Source organism: Penicillium oxalicum, chromosome VII, assembly GCF_001723175.1.
Source record: "Penicillium oxalicum strain HP7-1 chromosome VII, whole genome shotgun sequence".
NCBI lineage: Eukaryota > Fungi > Ascomycota > Eurotiomycetes > Eurotiales > Aspergillaceae > Penicillium > Penicillium oxalicum.
Genome location: NC_064656.1, coordinates 2278946 through 2295920, shown reverse-complemented (window position 1 = coordinate 2295920; position 16975 = coordinate 2278946). Strand labels below are relative to the sequence as shown.

Genomic DNA, 16975 nt, shown 5'->3' with positions numbered 1-16975 from the left:
TCTGGAGTTACATACTCGATTCATCTGTCGACTTGTCCCGCGCAATGCGGTCCTTGACGCAGCCGCCCGATTCCGACCTCCTCCTCACCTTTCCTCTTTTGTCTCTTGTCTCTGACTGGCCGGGGCACAGTCAGTGGCCGGGCGGATGGGTCTGTCCCTGCCGATCATCCCAAATGCCTCCAGCATCCGGGTCTCACGGCCAATCATGCAGCGTCCGTCGGAGAATTGGGATCTGCAGCGCAAGAAAAAGTAGCTCGGCAATCGGCGGTGTCTCACTGTGTGTGGAGTCCATTTGACAATGAAATCGCAAATGGAAAACAAAAGCAAGACGATGGAGAGATAGGCAGAGACGGAGACGTAGTTTACGAGCAATGCAGATTACACGGAAAAACCGGGAGACTGCGATCGCGAGCCACGGTGACCCTCCGATCCACGGCCTTCGCTCAACAGCACCCTATCCGAATGGCGATTTAGTCGATTTAGCGTGATCATTTCGCCTCCCTGCGTCTGATCTTGCGATCTCGCTTTCTTGTCTTTGGCCGCGATGGTTTGAAGAGGAAGCCGACGTGTCGTGCCGCCGCGATTTAGGACCACTTTTGTCACGCTTCAGGGCCTGCAGCAAGCAGCCGCTTTTACAGTAGCACACTTTGAGAAAAGACCTGCAGGAATATTCGTAGGACCAGGTCCCTATCGCTGTTCCTCTCACCCTCCCCCCTCTGCCCTCCGCAGAGGGCCTCGATTTTGGCATTGCGTGATGAAGGATACAGACACTGTTTCGTTTCTCCGACGGGCATCCGCGTCTGTCGAGATCCACAGAGGCGTCCGTCGATGACACTCTGCGCGGCCAAGAAGAGGAGGCCCGGCTGGGCAGTGGAGATTCCGGTGTCTTGACTTGAAGCTTGCCAAATCGGCGAGTCTTGGCCCGGCGGGGAAGCGCTCACTTTTGATGGAAAAAGAGGACAATGGCCGCAGAGACAAGGAATGGAGATGACGGGCCTGATTGATTGGAGCTCTTCTCGTCATTGGGCCCGAGTCGCAAGCGTGACTGCGCGATGGAGACATTCCACGCCTATCGGTTACTTCATTCCCTCGCCAGGCTCCCCGCCCCGCCTTAATGCAACAACAGAGGGAGAAAAACAGAAAAACAGAAAAACAATCCCAAGTATACCCACATTGTTGATCGCAATGTGGACTACACACTGGCACACTGCGCCTTACAGCAATGCAGATAACACTATGACTGACGCGGGTCTGAGACCCTCTCCGCGTGTCAGTCATTCCCAGGGAGCGCAGCATCCCCCCGCCCCTTGATCAGCCTATTTAACTCGCAGGCCCTCCCCTCTCTCGAGCTCTTGTTTTGGATTTCAAGCAAGACCGGTGAGTGAGTTCTGTGTCCCTCCAGCTCCAAGTCAGGCCTTGTCTCCAATCATGCATGTTCCTCTGTTGAACCAAGGCGCGCTGTCGCTGGCCGTCGTCTCGCTGTTGGCCTCCACGGTCTCGGCCGAAGTATTCGACAAGCTTGTCGCTGTCCCTGAAGGTAAACAAAAGAAGTCCCCTGTTATTTGCTTTGAAGCAAGATTCATCTTCATGTGCGGTGGTGACGAGGCTAACGCGTTGCCTCGTACATTTAGGATGGCGATTCTCCCGCACTCCCAGTGGAGACCAGCCCATCCGACTGCAGGTTGCCCTCACACAGGGTGACGTTGAGGGCTTCGAGAAGGCCGTTCTGGACATGTCAACTCCCGACCCACCCCAACTATGGCAAGCACTTCAAGTCACACGAGGAAGTTAAGCGCATGCTGCAGCCTGCAGGCGAGTCCGTCGAAGCCATCCACCAGTGGCTCGAGAAGGCCGGCATCACCCACATTCAACAGGATGCCGACTGGATGACCTTCTACACCACCGTTGAGAAGGCCAACAACCTGCTGGATGCCAACTTCCAGTACTACCTCAACGAGAACAAGCAGGTCGAGCGTCTGCGCACCTTGGAGTACTCGGTTCCTGACGAGCTCGTCTCGCACATTAACCTTGTCACCCCGACCACTCGCTTCGGCCAGCTGCACGCCGAGGGTGTGACGCTGCACGACAAGTCTAAGGACGTCGACGAGCAATTCCGCCAGGCTGCCACTTCCCCTAGCAGCGACTGCAACAGTGCTATCACCCCGCAGTGCCTCAAGGACCTGTACAAGGTCGGCGACTACAAGGCCAGTGCCTCCAATGGCAACAAGGTCGCCTTCACCAGCTACCTGGAGCAGTACGCCCGGTACTCGGACCTGGCTCTGTTTGAGCAGAACATTGCCCCCTATGCTCAGGGCCAGAACTTCACCGTTATCCAGTACAACGGTGGTCTGAACGACCAGAGCTCGCCTGCGCGGACAGCGAAGCGAGCCAACCTGGATCTCCAGTACATTATCGGAACGAGCTCTCCCGTCCCCGTGACTGAGTTCAGCACCGGTGGTCGTGGTCCCTTGGTCCCCGACTTGGACCAGCCTGACATCAACGACAACAACAACGAGCCTTACCTCGACTTCTTGCAGAATGTCATCAAGATGAGCGACAAGGATCTTCCCCAGGTTATCTCCACCTCGTACGGTGAGGACGAGCAGGTATGCGTTTCCCCTCTCTCTTTCCCTCTCTCGTGTACTGGCATCTCCGACTCACTCTTTTCTTTCCTCTAGAGCGTCCCCGCAAGCTACGCTCGTAGCGTCTGCAACCTCATCGCTCAGCTCGGCGGCCGTGGTGTCTCCGTGATCTTCTCATCTGGTGATTCCGGTGTGGGCTCTGCCTGTCAGACCAACGACGGCAAGAACACCACTCTCGCTTCCCCGCTCAGTTCCCCGCCGCCTGCCCCTGGGTGACCTCCGTTGGTGCTACTACCGGTATCTCCCCCGAGCGCGGTGTCTTCTTCTCCTCCGGTGGCTTCTCCGACCTCTGGAGCCGCCCCTCGTGGCAAAGCCACGCCGTCAAGGCCTACCTCCACAAGCTTGGCAAGCGTCAAGACGGTCTCTTCAACCGCGAAGGCCGTGCGTTCCCCGACGTGTCAGCCCAGGGTGAGAACTACGCTATCTACGCGAAGGGTCGTCTCGGCAAGGTTGACGGCACTTCCTGCTCGGCTCCCGCTTTCGCCGGTCTGGTTTCTCTGCTGAACGACGCTCGCATCAAGGCGGGCAAGTCCAGCCTCGGCTTCCTGAACCCCTGGTTGTACTCGCACCCCGATGCCTTGAACGACATCACCGTCGGTGGAAGCACCGGCTGCGACGGCAACGCTCGCTTCGGTGGTCGTCCCAACGGCAGTCCCGTCGTCCCTTACGCTAGCTGGAACGCTACTGAGGGCTGGGACCCCGTCACCGGTCTGGGTACTCCCAACTTCCAGAAGCTGCTCAAGTCTGCCGTTAAGCAGAAGTAAGCGTGCTTGACACATTTATGATTCCCGAGACGTGTCAAGGACCGGAATGACTTTGCATTTCGGATGATATGTGGAACGGTGCATCCGATCATGATCTATGGGGGTACTACAACAGCGCCATCCTGATTTTTCACTGTATATAAAAACAAACGAGGAGCATCTGCCCCCGCTCTCGGATATTCTACATAGCGAATGAAACAAACGAATTAATAATGAATTGTACAGAAGGGGTCCGCTTTTTAGCATTGCTATTTGATATTTCCCTTTGCTTTCCAATGCACTCAAGGAACTACTTCTCGGCCTGTGGATTGTATCCTATTGGTTGTTATGGGAGAAAGCATTGTAGGTTTTGATCTTTGATCACTACAAACCCTACCTAGAATGAATACAAGGTGTGCAGGTGCAACCTTGGAGGTCTCGCACGTAAGTACAATAGCTTATATACGTCCACTGACGATATAGTCATATCTCATCATGTCATCAATTCACGTCTCCCCGGCAAGTTCCACGCTAACAATGTACTTTCAAGAACGAACTTTCGACGTCCAGATTCGCAAAAGACAACGTCAAAGTAGGAGAAATCAACAACCACATCCTCGACATCCAGTCCGTCCGACCTATCCAAAATCGTCTCGATCGGACCCATAAAACGTAGATGCAAAATAACGGATGATAGGAACAAAAAGAAGAATTTCAAAAGTCAGCTTTCTCACATAATTCTGCTACTCACTACATCCATCAAATCAATAATCTACCGCCACGTTCCACTGGCAGTGGCTTTGATCCCAGAACATCCTGTGGGCACACTGTAGCTTCGGTTGGGATCACTCTCCCACACCACGCTGCCGTCGCTCTTCTTCCGGATAAACTTGTACTGGAAGCTGGTTCCGGCAGGGAGGTTGACCGTGGTGGTCCAGAGGGGATTCGAGGTTGTGTACGAGCTTGCGGATAGAGCGATTGCAGAGGAGGTGGCCCATGAGCCGAGCTCGCTGATGGACCCGACAAGGTAGATGTTTTCGCCGAAGGTGGTTGTGGCAAGTTCGTTGAAAGTTACAGGGACGGAGCTAGCGGGGGAGCAGGTCCCGGTGGTAGTTGTGGTAGCGGCGGCGGTGGTAGTGCTGGTCTTGCTTGTAGCGGTAGTGGTTTTTGTCGTCAAGGTTGTCTTGGATGTGGTGCTTGAACCTGAGCCAGATCCGGATCCGGAGATTGCAATGTCTGCACAATGCAAGTAAACCTGGGCTGTCTGGAAGGAATTCCATCTGAATCGCAGCAGGGTGTGCTTGGAATTGTAATCCGGAATGCGAATCTTCTTGGTCACGGTATACCCGCCGGCGATTGTCGTCTTGCACGAGTTGAGTGGTGCCGCATCTACTCCCTGGCAGCCGCGTACCCCGCCACTTGAATCCCCATTGAATGCATTGCAGGTGAACCAGTCATTCCGGTAGCAAGGCTGACCGGGCTGACAGTCTGGATTATACCCACAGGTTTGCCCCGTGACATCGGTGCACTTGAGTTCGCCATCGAGAAAGCAGTCCTCGGCAGCTTGCTTCTCGGCATTGGTGGGCAAGTAGTTGGGGTTGGTGAAGAGGTCCACGAGGGTTTGGTTGCGGCAGATACCGTAGGTGAACATGCCACCGTGGTCGCCGTTGTTGTCGACGCACCATTGGACTTCGACGACCTGGTTCGCCGTGTAAGTGGCCACGACAGATTGGCCCCAGTGGGCGCTGGGTTGGTTGTAGTCAACGCCAACGCGAGCGTTGTAGCCACAAGGTCCGCTGCGACCTACAGGGGCGGCTTCAACGTCGGGCCAAGCAGTGACGGGTTCGAGGATGGAGCATTCGGGACAGGTGTCGATGCCAGCCTGAGAGAGGGGGAAATTTAGTCATCATTGTCCAGATATGCAGTGCGGAGAATATATAATCATGAGGCAAAGTGGAAGTCTAAATACCTCAAATCCAAGTCGGGTTCGACTGAATGGGACAGTCAAGTAGCCGTGGGCAGTAACTAGAGAGGCAAGCCATGGCACGGCCAAAAGAGAGGAGAGCAACATCTCTACTTCTCGCTGTCGGATTCGGATGGCAGCAATAACCGCACAGTCAATAGAAAAGACTTGTCACCGAGACCTCTGTGGATAGAGAATGTCTTGGAGAAAAATCCCTTGTGAATCCGTTCTCTTGCTTCCCTTTTATAGCATCGACTCTTTAATCTCTGATTCATCAGGCACACCGGTCTCCGGAGAGCGCCGGGCTCTCACACCCTCTCAATGTCTCTCTCTCTTCCTCACTTACCCTGAAACATCTCATTTGAACACGGAGATTTCCTCAACCCATCGCGACGCTCACCAAGAACTTCTAGCCTGCTTCATTCTTGCTGGAAGAGGCCAAAAAAAACTTGGCAAGGCCTTGGCACATTAATGCTCGAAGGGCCAACTGGTCCACCGCAACCCCGGATTCCCCACACTCTTCAGCACCCCGATAAATTCCCGATGTCGATCGGCACGAGATTAGATTGTGCAGACCAATCGACAGGGGTACTGCCGCGTTGTTTAGCCCGCTGCCGGCTGCAGAAGAATCGCTTCTAGCAAGCCGATAAATCCCCGCTTCCCCGCATGAAGTATTACGGGGCTTCGAACGGCGGAAGGAGGCGATGATTCTGCCAAGTGGATGTGAGAGGAAGAAGATTCTTCCATGGAAGACTTTCGTGATATGGCTATTGGCTAGAGGGTGAGTTTAGGGCGTCAGATGGCGGCGCCCAATTTTGAAGCGATGAAGTTGGCCAGGTTGGCGATGTGATTTGGGGGGTCATGGATCGGGCTGAAATTGTGTGGGGAGCAGGTGTGGCGCACGCTAGGGTGATGGTCTGCATTAGGAGTGTTTGCCGTGGTGGTGAAGATGCGAGGAATTTCCACGTATAGGGCGATAGGGCGCTAAAGAGGAACCATGAGTGACCGTGGACTATGGCGGTTGTAGCTGGTAGGAGTGAAATGTCCTTTAATTTTGATCTGACTGCAGCCAGATCGAGAAGAAGAAAAATGTTCCAGTCAGGTCTTAAAAACTTAGCAGGTCATACACCGCGAGAACTAGAGGACAGCCACTCGACGTCTTGGATGCAAATGGTGAAGTGGCCCTCCAAGTGGGACGGGTCTCTTGATCCGTCCGAAGTCGTGACCATGACGCATTCGCCTCGAGAGATAAGATCAGCCAGGTCAGTCACCAAGGATATGGTAAAAGTGTGCATGGAATCGAAATTTCGTGGTGTCTCAAGAGGTGAAGTGAATGGAAGTGGTACGCCTGATTGCCGATGACCGGCAGAGCAACAAGCCAACCAGCCGCTTTCTTCGTCATGTGACAGTTCAAGATACGAACTTTTCCCATCAACCTCGTCCTTGAAGATGTTATTCCTAGCTTATTTATAGACCCCTCTTCTCTGTGTACCTGCTATCACGTACAGAATTCTACATTCATCAATCACAACTCTAGACCCGGGCCACAGAGAGAATCTTCTGCCCTCGGAGGTACCTACGTAGTACTATTTTCTTCAAACCCACCCCAATAGTAACTATGATGGCTGGTGTGTACAATTTGGCTCTCCTGCAAACGTAAAACGAAGTCACCAAGTCACCGCGCCGAAAATCAATCTCGAGTCCCCATTTTTACCCTGAACCAATACCCTCGAACTATGAAAACACTATAGATCCATGCCAAGTAGCCGAGCCGGATCTACAAGGCTCGATTCTAAGCATTCGAATCGAGACTGAGGGTCTCGCATCAAATAGACAAAAACATATTCCCTCTTCATGACAGCGAGGAAAACATTACACGAACATGGAAATGAAACTAGGGGAGAGTGAGGGGTTCGTTTCTGAAGTAAAATACGGATGTATAGATCCAAACCGGGGGGATGGAAGTGATAGGTAGCAAGTTGCTAGGCAATGGAAACATAAAATCACGAAATTGGAGTCTAACCGAGCCAGACTTCTAGAATCCGATAACTTTGGGGGAGACGCAACAAGAAGAAAGGGGCAGTGACGCGATGTACGATCCCAAGTGACAGGGCATGTATTTAGTGATGCAGACCAATACTGCTTTTAAAGGTAAATGGTGGATATAGAAGAGTTTTTCCAAGGAAAGGATGATTTTACCTGTCCACCTGAAGATATGGATTGCTTTCGTGGCGAGAGAGGCTGCAAAATACCGTAGAATTGAATTATGAAGAACAATACTAATAATCTTGATTACCTAGAGTCATCATTTAATGCTCACGAACCATATCAATTTCATATGACCTAACTGGTCACACCTTGCTTCCTATCGCATAAACATCGGGTCTAACTGTCGCTCGGCATCCCGTCATCAATAAAGTCCAGTTGAAGCCCGCCCATACGCCCTGATTACCCCCCCAAAAGAAAAATGTCATCCACTTCTGTCGTCACTCATTATTCGTATCATCATGTTGTTACACCTCTTCAATCGCCATAAGACGGGAAAGACGGAAAGGAAACGAAGAACCACTCTCGCAGGCAGAGTCAAGTGGTAGGCTGAAACCCAGACCGAGATATATCGTGAGTCCCTCGACATTCAAATGTGCCCGTCGCTCACAACAGACGACCCGCTCACGGAGCCTCTGGAGGGAAAAAAAATAATAGTCAGCCAGCGCCTTGAAGTATTCAGAGCGGCCCACCCTCCCAAAGAGATATTCCAAGTGGCAGGATGGCCCATTCTAGTCAAGAAACTTACTTATGATGACCTGCTTTATGCAACGAAGCCCGCCGCTGCTCCTTCAGTCGATGCTCGGTATCCATCAGCACATTCTGCAGGGTGCGACCCGCCTTTGATCCCAGCCCGACTCGTTGATCATTGAGGAGTTCAGTGGAAGCGGTGCGCAGCTGACGGCTGTATTCGTCGCCGTGATCCTTGTGATTGGCTGGATTTGTTGGTGATTCTGGATTGCTGTTGCTGTGGGAGGGCTCTTGGAAGGAAGCAGATCGGGTGATGGAGGCTGTGGAGAGTTGCTTGGGGACTTTGTTGGTGGAGGCGGCTTTGTGGGTTGAGGGTCGATGATCCATCCTGAATGAGGAAAGGACTTGGAATTTGATCAAAAGGTTCTCTCAAGGTTGCGCAGTACTCTGTCTGATGATGGGTTTGAAAAGATGTGAGAGTAGAGAAAAGAAAAGAGATGACGTGAGGCAAAGAAAGGAAAGGACATATATCCTCACAATTTTAGTCTGCGTCCGTGGTCTCGTGAGCTCACGAGACAGAACAAAGGCAAACATGTGGCTTTATCCTCTTACAGCTATCGCAGTAGACCATTTTTGATTGGCGGGACTGGTGTGTACATCAGCGTCGTTCAGTAGCGCGGCTATCCTCATAATGACGTGGGAACGCCAAATTCGGTCATGGCAGGTGCGACTTGGCGCGGGTAACGGCGCCGCGAATCGTGGACAAAGGAGGGGGGACCAGCCCTTAATTGGTGGCTTGATGGAGAGGAGTCGGACTATCAGCAGAACATGAGCGTTAGGGATGGAGTCTTAAGCTGGAACCTAACAGGGGTGATACCACATTCGTCGCATCGAAGCTGTCATAGTGACCTTGGTTGTACAAGGCTGCAAGGCGATGCAGTAGTTGTTAATCCACCCGCAGAGTCTGGCTGCTGAATTGCACTCAAATGATAGGGTCTACATGGTTCTCGTAGCGGATGATCGTGCACATCTCTTAAAGCCGATTAGAGGGTCATTTTCTGACCCTTGGTCATATGGATGGACAAGATTCCGTGGATCAAGATTATGCTATGACATTATGATACAGTCAAACAAAAGGGGAATATGCTAGATGAGTCGGTGCGGGTATCACGAAGCCCGCACCTCTCTACTTGGACTCCTCCTTGGCCTCCTCCGCAACCTTCTCGACCTGCTCCTTTCGCTTCTTCAGAACGTCCTGCATTTCCTCAAAGGTCTCCTTGAGGATCTTCTCAGCCTCTCCACCCTTCTTCTGGGCAACCTGCTGTAGAGATTGCAATTGAGGAATGATGTTCGAACCGCCGGGAATGGCCTTCAACCACTGGTCCATATCACCAAACCCGCGGCTCTTGGCTTGGTCGACCTTTTCCTTGACAAACTTTTCGACCTTCTCGGTATTGCCAGAGGAGGCGCTCTCCTTGATCATCTTCCACAGGTCTTGGAAGTTGCCCTGTTTCAACGCATCCGCGTTCTCCTCGACCAGCGACTTCAATTTGGGGTTCTTCTCGAGCTGCTGGCGCGACTCATCGAGACCCTTTTGCCACGCCTCTTCACCGAGCTTCTGCAACTTCTGCTTCTTCTCATCGATCAATTTCTTAATCTCGGCGACCGCGTCGACGCTGGCGCCCCGCTTGATCACCTCGGTGATTTGGTTCCAGGTCTTGTTCACTTCCTCCTTGGCCTGGGGTCCATATGCCTCTCCCATCTCCTTCAATTGCTCGTAGCTTCCACCGATCTTCTCCTTCACCTTGGGGTGGTTGTCCAAGAGCTGGTCACCCACATCACCTGCCAGATCCAGCAGACGATCCAGGTGCTTCTGCAGCACGTGGAAGGCCGAAAAGGCAGTGTCTGAATCGAAAGAGCCCTTGCTCGACACGTCGCTCAACTCCTTGTAGGCATCCTGGATGATCTTTTCAAATTCGTCACCGTGCTTCTCGCGGATCTGGTCCAGATCGCGGAATGCGGTGTCGATGTATTCGCGCGCCCCGGGAATGAACATGGAGTACCGCTTGACGGTCTTCTTGAACCAGGCGTAGGACTCATTGGGCTCGGGAGCGGCTTCGGCGATCTTTTGCTTGGCTTGTTCAAGGTATTGTTTGGCCTGCTTGTTGGTGTCGACGAAGGATTTGGCACCAGAGTAGGAGTAGATGCCGTATCCAACTGCGGCGGCGGTGATACCACCGGCGAGACCCCCGACAAGGGCTGGGTGGGAGCCTGCATTGCTTGAGGCGCCGGACGAGGGCCCCGAGGAGGTGGACTGGAATCGCGAAGAGCGAGGGGCGCGAGGCTTCACCTGGCAGCGAACGCGACCGATGGCGCGGACCGCAGGTCGTTGTGACTGGCCGAGCATTGTGAGGATGGTTTGTGAATGATGGTGGATTGTAGGTGACAAGACCAGAGAGGGTATCGGGATGATGGAGTGAAAAGGTAGATTGGGAGGAGTTGTGATGGAGGAAAATGGAGTGGATAATTATTTGGTCAAGGAGTGAGGCAGTGGTACATTTGCGGACGAGACGTCCCTTTTAAAGCCGCTGGTTGACAGTCCACTCTTTCTAACCGTGGAAGAAGCAAGTCACCCCCGTGGTACTCTCTCCAGTGATGATACTTCTTTCACAGGTCGTTTGCTGGATGCTGAATAGCTGCTGGAGTGGGACCCGTCCAGGAACGAGTTTGGCCCAGAAGATGATACCCGCATGTCGTCATGATGGTGACATGGCGGATGCTCATCAGCATGGCACGGCTCTCCCCGGTTTTCGACTTTCGCGGCCATTGGTACCCCATCCCAGGTCGATCGCAAGGTTCAGCCACTGTGGCCCGCAAATGGTAAACTGGTTTGAAGACTAATGGTACCTCGGTCCATTGACACAACCTCCAGAGCTCTACACTGAGAAGATCTTGAGGTCAGAATGTGTACATGTCTACATGGTCAGGTCGATGATCGCGCTAAGCCCAAAGGGGGTTGGACTACTCGGCTGATCCGCACGGGACGAAGAGCGATCAGGACTAGCCGTGTGCGCACGGAGGACGGTCCTGGTATAGAGTGGTGTTGACGATTGAATATTCATGATTCAGTAACGTCGTACTTGGCGGATGATTTAATATACAGAGCCTTGATGGTCTCAAGATTAGCTCATGTAAACCGCAGGGACCGAACCCATCTGTTATTGTTTGAGTCCAAGCTGCTGAGCAGCTTAAGTTCATTATTGAGCTAGGTCCCCTGGTCTTGGACAACTTGACTCCACCAATCTATTCTCCAGTGTAAGATTTCAGAACTTGGATTTTTACATGATTCCGAATGAAGAAGAAACAAGAAACAAAATTCCTTGTGACGAAGGAAGATTCTACTCGACATCTTAGTTGAGCTCATGTGGGGGTGGTCATTCAATTCCATTCAAGCCCATAGTCATCCGCATTATTCATTATCTTAGTTCGGTCCCGAGTCCATCACATCATACCTGATCCCCTTGAAATGAACCACACTCAAGAATATCGACCACCTTGCTCCTACCCACCCCACAAGACCACCACAAAACCTTTCATCTCCATTCCTAAATCAAATTTGCACCCGTCGAGAAGACATTCAAATTCGCATCCTCCGTCTCACATTCCAAAGACTAACGCATCTTTCTGTCCCCGTCCACAAATTAAGCCCCCAACATCCAATCAAGCAACAAAACCCATCAAAGTAGAGCAAAGCACCATCGCCAGCACACCTAGTCCCGTCTTCGAGACAGGCTGGCTCACCCCAGCAGCACCCGAGCTCGTGCTACTCGCCGCACCGGCGCGGGTCGAGGTCCCCGTCATCGAGGTAGTCTGGGTCGTGGTGGCAGAGGCTGATGCCGTCGCGGTCGCGTTGGTGCCCTTGTTGCAGAAGACAGCGTAGGAACCGCTCTTTTGCTCCAGACACTTGGTCAGCTGGCCGATATCTTGGCCGATGGCCAGACAGTAGATGCCGCAGTCATTCTCGTATTTGGTGGGGGTGTTGCCCTTGCAGCAGGAGTCGAAGGCGTCGGTGATGTTGCCGGAGATGGGGGCACCACAGGCTGCGTCGGTGACGTTGGGCAGGACGTACACGTTGCCGGTACAGGCGGTGGGGGTAGCGATGGCGGCGTTGGTAGTAGTAGTGGTGGTGGAAGAGAGAGACATGGTGAGGGTGTGGAGTGGTAGGATGTGAATGTATGTTGGAGTAGACGGTTTTGCAGAGTTCCGTGGAAGCCACCGATAATTCAAAAAGAGATGGAGAGTATGGAGAGCAGTGTCGGATGATAAAAATGGTTTAGTCTGTGTGATGTTGAGAAAAGACCAGCGGAGTAATGCCGAAATATCAAGAAATCAAGAGAAAGTGTCAGAAACACCCAACAGGCAGACCGCTACGACTATTTACGCTTTGAGCTCCAGGATGACAACAGTCCAGGCCAAGCTTAGAAAACATGTGATTTACACATCTTCAGGTGGAACCTCCCGTGCGTCTCTGTCCAACACTTTATTCGCCCAGTTCGAATGGATTTGAGTGAGGATCAGCTGCGTTGTTGCCTCGCCTCCTCACAGGCTGCCGCTGGCACAGATCTTCAAAATAGGTTGAGTCCAGGGCTGTCACACGGCCAATGTCGTCCTGCATTACTTATGTGCGCTAATCGAGATATGCCCTGTCCAGAGTTAACCGGATGTCGTACTATTAGTAGATATGACAAAAGGCTCGGTTGACCCTCGGAACTCATTCCGATGGCGCAGCGTGTGAATCAGCGCCCATTTGCGGGGGACGTCCTGGCTGGTTCTCCACTTGATTCTAAATTTGGCGCTCCAAAAAGACCCGATGACGTGGTGAGGCCTCAGCCAAAAGGTAAAAACGCATTATTATGACAGCTTCAGAAATTCATGTTCATAATACTTTATAGGTAGTAAGGTATTATCAGTGGCCTACGTAAGCACAAGTTCTTCCGTCTGAATTATGGACAACATATCGTCAGTGAAGGTTCAGTAGTGTAAACCATGCAACCGACCGTGAATGTCCCAACATGTACACGAGCCCTTGTATCATTGGTTCCACGTTGGGTCTGAGATCTACGACGTCCAAAGTGGATCTGATCGCGCGCCGTACCTTGCGACTGGGTCGAGCGATCAAAATGATGTGTATCATGCAGGCTAAATCTGGCTGCATCCATGGCAAAGAAGGGGCGGAAGGATAGTGTTCCACACACACTTTCGTTGAGAAATCCAATGAACCGAAAGTTCTCCTAAATCGCTTCCCGAAAATTGAAGCATAGCCTGTTACCACGTCGAAATTCGGCTGTCCTAAAGACTGGCCGCAGCTGGAACCCCCCTCTCATGCCAGAATTTGCATTCGCAAAGAAGATTCGTCCCGACGTATCTTCTGCCTACTTCATCTGAGCTCATAGCAGTCTTTTTGCAAGGGGCTTAGCCACGCGAGATGGGCAAAGCCTGGAAGAATTGCCGGGTATGTGATCCCTTGCCTTAAATCGGGTTGATTCGCGGGGCCATGGCGGACCTAGACAATTTTGCTTAGGTACCGCATCTCGATGTTGAGGTACAGCGTCTCACAAGACTCGGGGGCTGCTATGAAAGGAGAGAACTTTGAGATCTTCCAATCGGGCGATAGCAAGAAGTGAAGAATGTTGGATTAAGCTTTTCTATGAATGGAGTATTCGACTAAACAGGGTATTCTCCGGGATAAAATAGATGTCATTGCTGCTTCTGAGTTTAGTGGTCCAGCAAAAGAACTACACTGGGAATCCCACTGTCCCGTATCTCGGAGAGAGACAAAAGACGACACTCGACAACTAAGTTATTAAAGTCTTACTTGGCATTAGTTTTGCCAAGTCGATGGAACAAGATAAAAAAAAGATATCAGTATTCCTTCTACCTCGTGAAGAAATGAAAGCCTCTGAAATGGAAGAAGGGCTCGATCTAATGTCAAATTCATAGTACACAATTTAACCTGGCAAATTGACACATCCGTATTAGCCACAGCATGTAGGCACTCATTGTTCTACTCATCATTCTCCTCGCTTCCCTCGCTTCCACCCTCGCCGTCTTCACTCTCATCGCTGCCACTCTCATCGCTGCCACTCTCGCTTTCAGTGTAAGCATCAGCATCCTCCGCCACCAGCACCTCGATCGTATCAGGCGTAGTCCCAGAGGCGAACCAAGTAGTCACCACGCCGCAAAAAAAGAACCCACCAAAGAGATAGACCAAAAGTCTACCCCATGGCGAGCCAGTTGCGACATCTGCAGTCGGGAATGCGTCAAACACATGCCGCACGACGATGGCACTGATACTACCAACGGCGGCACTGATGCTGTGGGACGTGGAGCGGTGTCGAGCTGGTAAGCTTCCAGTCTTGACGACAGAAGCGACAGGGCGAGACCCGTAGCTGAAAGGAAACTGGGCGATTACGTACAGCACCAGACGTCTTTCATTTGACGAAGCGAAGAGCAGGCCAAGGGTGGTACCGACAACAAAATGAAGGGCTATGAGGATGGCAAGTGCCGAGCGAGCAATGGCTTTCCGGCGGAGGATGTCGATGGTCATTGCCGTGATCAGGGAGCCAGGGATCGAGAGCAGGCAGAGGGAGACAAGGTTGCCAACTGCGTTGCAGTAGAAAACCTCGTGTGGATTGGTTCCACGAGTCCAGATCCACTTGGCAGTGTTTACGGTGATCATGTTGTCAAAGCCCAGGTTGTAGAGTGCTAAATGAGAGAAAGAAACATTGATGAGTATAAAAATCCTTCAAATAAACTCCATAAGTGAGATCTGGGGAATAGCTTACCAGTGGTGAAGAGGAACCACGAGAGAGCAGTAGCCAGATGGGCTTTACGGCTCTGCATCCATTGGTCTATTTGCTTCTTGGGATCTACCCAAGTTGTCTCGGAAGCAAGAAACTCAACAGTTGCATCGCCCAAATTCTGGATCTGCGGAACTTGATCTACGTGCCCCTCGGGTTGACTCTGCGGGAAGTTTCGTGTTTCGTCACCGGCTCTTATCATCTCATGTTGCATATTGGATGCGTGACGAACGGGCTGGGGAGCAATCAAACTAGACCGGAAGGCCACGAAAGAGGCAACAAGCCAGAGGAGAATCACCCCCAGCCACGTCTTCACCAAGATAGCTTGGCACTCGCCAGCACAGCGATCACTATTCTCGTCCATGACGAGAGATTCGGTGAATTTCTCTGCTATGCCGAGCACCACGAGGATCACCGCAAAAAGGATCATGTGCCGGTGCCGAGAGACGTAGTTGAATGCGCCAGCGTTGGCCCAGCCGATACTAAAACGTTCGATCAGCGAATCTTCAAAAAAAAAAGAAATACAGAGTCCTACATACCCTGGTGAATGGTTCGTCAAGACCAACGTGTCCCATGCAAAGAGCACATTCAACGCGGCGCTCCACAAAAGCAGGACCCCAACCGTCTCAGTCCCTGGATACTCCGTGGTCAATCGCCGAGTCAGAGCTACCGAAGCGATGATCAACACTTCGATGCTGAACAAGAAAAGACCACCAACCCACTTGCCCAGCCATCTGAAAAAGGCTTGAGCAACAGCGATTCCCGCAGAGTCCGCGACTCTGATCAGTGTTCCGGCGTATGACGAGATTTCAATAGTGTCAATCTCCGCACACCCCCAGAGAAAGACACCGAGCATGCAGACGGCAAGGTTGACAGCCAAAGTGCGTAAGAAATCTGCGAAGAAGGCGGGAGTAGCAGCAAAGACTGCTTTGATCTGGTCCCGGCCGAAGCGATCCTCCTGCGCAAGTTTGGCCTCGAATGCTCGGCGTCTTTCCTCGACGTTCATGGACGAAGCCCATGCTCGGTCCGTGTCTGAAGAGAATTTCAGGTCGTGGTCGATTGTACGTACGCGCGGCATGGCGGATGAGGGAAGATGTTGAGTGTTGAGGATTGATGAGAGAATGCGAGGATGAGAACGAGGGTATTTGAGTCCCCGGCAGCCCAGGAGGACGTCAACTGAGGGTTGACAAGAGGTGAGGAAGGTGAGGTTATCAAGAAGATGAAATGTGAAATGGGAGTAGCTGATGAGAATTTAAATAGCTGATTGAACGAAAGTGAGGAACAATCGAGTTCAATCCACAGCAGCAGGTGATGTGACTGAGGAAGAGAAGAAGAAGAAGAAGAAGAAGAAGAAGAAGAAGAAGAAGAAGAAGAAGAAGAAGAAGAAGAAGAAGAAGGAAGGTGAAAGAGAGATGAAGAGAAGAGAAGAGACCAGCAGAGCGTGATTGATACGAAAGTTGTTTGCTGTCGCTGAGAGCACGCGTAGACTTCCTTCTTCGGCAAGCCGATGTACAATAATTACTACGGAGGAAACTTCAATGACTCCCCAGTCAGTATCACCTTATAATAGAAACCTTGAGGACAAGAGTATAGGCTCATAGATCCACGTGAGTGATAGATCCACCGGAGTCTAGCGAGAGAGTTGCAGAAAGTTGATACTAGACTACTCTGTACATGTGTATACTGAGTCAGTACATGTCGTTGCTATTTGACCCAGTATTGAAACTCTTCCTACTGAATGTAAAAGTGCAAGATCGTCTTAAATGAGAGCCTCCATCGTCACTTGTTTAATTTGACCATTCTGATAAGCCAGCTTCGTACGTGGTGAAGAGCATCAGTTTCTAATTTGAGTCCTCCAGGTTAACGAACTTGAACTTTGAATGTTTAACAGATGATTTGCCATCGTCCATCAAAGCTTTGATGGTATTCTCTGCCTCCCCAATACGATTACACTGCAAGTACCACATCAACACAGTCGAAGAACACTACCGCCTCTTTTCATTTTCGCCTTCCACTACGTCTAGAATTCCC

At 51.6% G+C, this 16975-nt stretch overlaps 6 protein-coding genes across 6 annotated transcripts; 1 reads left to right on the top strand and 5 right to left on the bottom strand.

The window, feature by feature from the left end:
• Positions 1-1428: 1428 nt before the first annotated feature.
• Positions 1429-3406, top strand: POX_g09283 (Tripeptidyl-peptidase sed2; the record flags this gene model as incomplete). Its single annotated transcript, XM_050118040.1, has 4 exons — positions 1429-1589; positions 1697-2606; positions 2679-2774; positions 2834-3406. The coding sequence occupies 4 exons, from the start codon at positions 1429-1431 to the stop codon at positions 3404-3406; spliced, it is 1740 nt and encodes a 579-aa protein (XP_049966184.1).
• Positions 3407-4157: 751 nt separating this feature from the next.
• POX_g09282 (uncharacterized protein) lies at positions 4158-5456 on the bottom strand (the record flags this gene model as incomplete). Its single annotated transcript, XM_050118039.1, has 2 exons — positions 4158-5267; positions 5355-5456. The coding sequence occupies 2 exons, from the start codon at positions 5454-5456 to the stop codon at positions 4158-4160; spliced, it is 1212 nt and encodes a 403-aa protein (XP_049966183.1).
• Positions 5457-6143: 687 nt separating this feature from the next.
• On the bottom strand, positions 6144-8471 carry POX_g09281 (uncharacterized protein; the record flags this gene model as incomplete). Its single annotated transcript, XM_050118038.1, has 3 exons — positions 6144-6332; positions 6476-6806; positions 8143-8471. The coding sequence occupies 3 exons, from the start codon at positions 8469-8471 to the stop codon at positions 6144-6146; spliced, it is 849 nt and encodes a 282-aa protein (XP_049966182.1).
• Positions 8472-9270: 799 nt separating this feature from the next.
• Positions 9271-10491, bottom strand: POX_g09280 (uncharacterized protein; the record flags this gene model as incomplete). The annotated part of the gene is made up of 1 exon (XM_050118037.1): positions 9271-10491. The coding sequence occupies one exon, from the start codon at positions 10489-10491 to the stop codon at positions 9271-9273; it is 1221 nt and encodes a 406-aa protein (XP_049966181.1).
• Positions 10492-11804: 1313 nt separating this feature from the next.
• On the bottom strand, positions 11805-12287 carry POX_g09279 (uncharacterized protein; the record flags this gene model as incomplete). Its single annotated transcript, XM_050118036.1, has 1 exon — positions 11805-12287. The coding sequence occupies one exon, from the start codon at positions 12285-12287 to the stop codon at positions 11805-11807; it is 483 nt and encodes a 160-aa protein (XP_049966180.1).
• A 1861-nt stretch (positions 12288-14148) lies between these two features.
• Positions 14149-16022, bottom strand: POX_g09278 (uncharacterized protein; the record flags this gene model as incomplete). Its single annotated transcript, XM_050118035.1, has 3 exons — positions 14149-14849; positions 14930-15426; positions 15484-16022. The coding sequence occupies 3 exons, from the start codon at positions 16020-16022 to the stop codon at positions 14149-14151; spliced, it is 1737 nt and encodes a 578-aa protein (XP_049966179.1).
• Positions 16023-16975: the final 953 nt, after the last annotated feature.